Below are 4,811 nucleotides of genomic sequence, written 5' to 3'. Positions count from 1 at the left end.
GGTTGTTCTGTTCTCTGGTTGGGGGGTTGTTCTGTTCTTTGCTGCTCTGCTGTTTCTGACTTTCTTCTGGTCTCTGTTTTGCTCCCTCAGACTTCAGTAGAGTTGTGTTCCTTCCTGGTACGTTGTCACATGTTGGGGTTTGTAGTCCATGTTCATCTATGTATTATGGGGTTTTGTATGAATGGTGTGAAGCGGGGGCAGGTCTTAGAGGCAGTAGATATTCCAGCCATGTTCTTGAAGTGTGAGGACAGACATGACATCATCTTCATCCTGCTTCTCATCCTGCCTTAGGTATCGCAGCTTTGTGAGACCGAGATACAAAGTGGCCTACAAGAGCGTGTCAGACATGGAGTGGAAGTGCTGCCAGGGATATTCCGGGGATGACTGCATGGAAGGACCCGCAGGAGGTCTTCAGATCCCCACCGTCAGACCTCGCCCCAGACCCGTAAGACCCAATATTTCCGGATCCAGTGGGGGGAATCATCTGAGTGGATCTGGAGGGGAGGGTAAGTTCCATCATTGAATCTTTTATTGCCCGGTCCTTGTGTGATATCATCTTATGGCAGACAAGTCCGTACATTGCTCCGGCATACAAATCGATGTGAAGACCCGGAGAGGGAATTCTGGCTGACCCCCAATATCCAGGACCCCCAATATCCAGGACCCCCAATATCCAGGACATGACATCATCTGAGATTCCGGGGAACTCCGAGGATTATTTCTTATCTGGAAATATGAAATGTGTTGGTTTTGCCCGGAGAGTCTCGGAAACGTATGATGTCATAGCTGCTGAGCCGCAGATCATGGGAACAATCTGAGGGCTGATAAGAGGTGACATTGTTCTATGTTTTCTCCCGATGACCTCATATGTGAGACTCCCCAGATGTTGATGATTAACCCATCAGGAGCGGTGGACATTCTCACTTCACAGACCTCAATCACCCATCCGGGATGATTTCACAAATTCCCTCCTGACCCCCCCACCCAAGCCAGTCAAATCACAATAGACCCAACTCCTTGTGAAGCCTGCTTCTACCTTGGATAGAATCAGGTAAATTTGTATTGCTGTCCATGCGCCCATTGGGGAGATTTCTTTGACTTCCTGTCCCTCTGACAACCTGTGATAGCAGGATAAAAAAAGAGGAAAGTGTTTGTCACCGGGACAGGAAGTCACAGACAGTGATAATACCTGCATGGAGGTTCTAGCCCTTCCCATATTTTATTGTCTTCTATCACTTCCTGTACTGACCTTAGACTATTATAACTTTGGATTCCGCTGCCTGGAAGATAGATGCCCATTGTTCACACTAAGTGTTGTCCACTCCAGCTTGGACAAAAAAGAAGAAAATGTTATTCCCAGATCAATTGTCTGGCTCAGTCCTCCAGCTGCCATACTTACCTTTGTCTGGTTGTGTTCATCACAGACTTATCCACTCACCTTTTTGACCACCCAGTGTCATCCAACAGCCTCCTTATAGTCCAACACAAGGGGCGGCCCTCTGACCTCTGTGAGTCACACCCCCTTGTAGTCCAACACTAGGGGTGGCCCTCTGACCTCTATGAGTAACACCCCCTTGTAGTCCAACACTAGGGGCAGCCCTCTGACCTCTATGAGTCACACCCCCTTATACTGGGGGGGATCCTCACCTTGGTCCTGTATACTCTCAGATTGAAGATTGGTTGGGGGGGGATCCTCACCTTGGTCCTGTATACTCTCAGATTGAAGATTGGTTGGGGGGGTCCTCACCTTGGTCTTGCTTACTCTCATACTGAAGCTTCTCCTCTGCTCTGTATTTCTGTTTTCTAGTTTTCTGTACCAATTACTGTCTATTTCTTTCTCACCATTTGCAGCCTCTCTCTGGGCCTCTCTTCTCCTCTTCTGGGTCTCCGAACCTTCTCTCAGGTATTGCAGAGGTCTTGTAGTATTGGACATTGTTTATATTGTAAGCAATTTGACAAATATTGCTCATTATGCTTCTAACGTGATTTTTATGTGGCTTCTTTCAGGCCAAGTGGAGTCAGAGAAGGTGAAGCAGTTAGAGGACAAGGTGCAGCACCTGACCAAAGAGCTCCAGACGCTGCAGTCTACCCTGCAAGGCATGAATGAGAAATTCCAGTCAGAAATTCGTCTGACCGTTGAGAACGTGTTAAATGGCAAGCAGCCTGCAGATTCAGCGCCAGGCCAATCGGACATGTCCGAGAAACTTAACGACATTCAAACGCTTCTAACAAACCTGGACAAAAAGGTCAAAGACCATGACCAAGAGTTGGGCAACCTTAACAATGCAAATGACAAGCACCATGGAGGTCAGGAAATTGTAGTTGGCCAGAAACTGACAGACCTGAAGGGAGACATCTTACAGGAAGTAGAGAAAAGGATGCAGCAATCGTGCTCAGCTTGTCTCGCAGGAGTGGACGGGTTCAGAAACCAGCAGAATGAGGACAGAGATCGCATTCAAGGATTAGAGAAACTCATGAATTCTATGGACCAGCGTAACAGGGACATTGTACAGAACATCCAAACAAGCGTGGTGGAACTCACTGCCCGTGTGCCTAAAGATTGCTGCTCAGAAGTAGCAGACCTGCGCAAAAAAGTGACCGAGGCCGAGAGGAGAGCAGACACACTATCCGGCTCCGTAGTTGCTCTGACGGTGCGTCTGGACCGAGAATTAGGTGACAACGGCAACCAAGTGGACCATACCTTGAACAACCGTCTGTCAGACATTGAAGGCAGAATGAATACTACAAAACACACTCTGGAGGAACATTACTACCATTATCGTGACGAGATGCAGAACTTCTTCCAGGACGAGATCAAGAAACTGAGAGATGAACTGAAAAATCGCATCCATGGCAACGACTTCAAAATCACCCTTCTCCTGACTGAGCTCGGGAACAGCTCCGGATTCCGAGACCTGATGGACCAACGGATAACAGGCCTATCTGATGACTATTACTCTCTCAGAGATCAGGTGGAAAAGAACGAAGACCAACTTAATAAAGTCACTGAAGATTTGGATGGTCTGAGGAACCAGGTGACGGACACCACGCAAGGCTGTACCAATCAATGCAACAGTCACAGTTCCGAGATGACCAAATTATATGAAGAGCTAGACAAGAGGATGAAAGATAGCGAAGATCATATCCACAATGTTCGCTCTGATGTCACCAACCTCAGACTATCTGGAAACTCCATGCAGGATACACTGATGGACCTGGACGGCGAGATGACACATGTGAAAACGATGGTGGACTCCAATGGAGAGACTTTTGGCAAGTTGGTGTCCGATATAAAAGATGAAAAAGACCGATTCACAGCCACTATCTTCTCTGACCTGGGCAGGATTCATCTGAACATCGCTCAGTACCACAATGGCACCAATGGAAAGATATTGGATATGGAAAATCATGTGAAATCTTTGAGGAAGATGATTGAGTTTGATTACAAGAGCTGTGGCCAGGTGTGCTCTAACCTGCAGGAGGAGGTGGGCAAATTAAAGGAGCAGGTCGGGGAGTGCACAGACACATGCCAGTTCTTGAAGAGCAAACCCGAGGAGGACGACAAAGATAACACCGGCGGCTCCAACAAACAGCTCGATGGCTTCCCTGTCTTCCGAGGGAGTCACGGTGGAGAGCTGAAGCATTTACAAGGAGAGTTGTCCAACATCATTGTGACCTTCAGTTCCCTGAATGACAGTGTGAAAGATCTCCAGGAGAGCGTCGGGCGCCAGCAGACTGACATCCAAGATCTCTCGACCATCAAACACAAGCTGATATCTGAGATCAATAAATGTCAGGAGGAGCTGACGGAACACATCAAGGACAATGCAGAAAAGTTTGATGTGTTCCAAAAAGAAATCCACAGATATGGAAGTACGGTGATAGAGGAGACGCAGGAGTGCAGGAGGTCTTCCGGTGGCTTGGAGGAAAGAGTTTCCAAGCTGGAGAACATCTGCGTGAAGCTGGATTCCGTCTCTGGAAGTCTACACAAGATCAAGGAGAGTCTGAACGTCCACGTGTCAGGGCTGTGGAACTGCGTGCATGAGGTGAACAGCACCCTGCGCACGCACACCGCCTGGTTCCAGAAACTCCACAACAGCCAACTGAATGGAATCCACCGTAAAATCAACAGCCTGAACTCCTCCGTGATTCTTCTGTCGTCTGAGTGGCAGAACTTCACTCTCCAGGACTTCATAGGTGAGCCCGGGACTTCCATTACTGCAGCATTGCAGGTCACTTGTTCCTAGCTTGTCCCGGTGCCTTGATCCCTACTGAAGATGCAGCCGAGACACAGGTTGCGGTAACATATGTAATGAAGTATTTACCACATTAAAGGAGAAGTACGAGGGGGGGGGAGGGGCTTGTCACTCACCTCATAGGTCGGGGCGACGTGTGACAATGAGGTGTGACAATGAGGTGTGACAATGAGGTGTGACAATGAGACTGTCACAGGTCGGCTCAGTAGATCGGGAGGTGAGGGAACACATACCGGCGCTCGCTCACCTCTCGATCTATCCCTAAAGAGAGTTGTGACTGTCACTCACGGCTTCCTGTAGGGATTCCCCGCTCCGATCCTCCAGCGCTGACTGGCAGGACGGACGGGGAGGGGGCGGGTACAGCCTCTAGATAGGCGGAGCCAGCTGTCAATCACGCAGCTGGGCGGATCCAGACAGTAATGTCCCGGCTGCGGCATCTCAGTATACCGCGAGCTGCAGCTCCCTATATACTGAGCCTCGGGTGACGGGAGGACGCTAGTTTGTGTGACCCCCCCCCCTGACCCTGAGGAGAACTATGGGGGGGGGGGGACTCCC

General features: G+C 49.3%; 1 protein-coding gene across 1 annotated transcript in view; it reads left to right on the top strand.

Moving 5' to 3' along the window:
* Nucleotides 1-253: 253 nt before the first annotated feature.
* The window catches only part of LOC108803566 (EMILIN-1-like), a 12,951-nt gene continuing 8,393 nt past the window's right edge, over nt 254-4,811 (top strand). Inside the window, exons 1-2 of the mRNA XM_018575397.1 lie at nt 254-506; nt 2,008-4,197. Coding sequence (XP_018430899.1) covers nt 254-506; nt 2,008-4,197 — 2,443 coding nt within the window. The remainder of the gene's footprint in view (nt 507-2,007; nt 4,198-4,811) is intronic.

Source organism: Nanorana parkeri, unplaced genomic scaffold, assembly GCF_000935625.1.
Source record: "Nanorana parkeri isolate BGI_ZX_2015 unplaced genomic scaffold, ASM93562v1 scaffold3876, whole genome shotgun sequence".
In the NCBI taxonomy this organism is placed as follows: domain Eukaryota; kingdom Metazoa; phylum Chordata; class Amphibia; order Anura; family Dicroglossidae; genus Nanorana; species Nanorana parkeri.
This window is presented reverse-complemented; position numbering and strand designations above follow the sequence as displayed.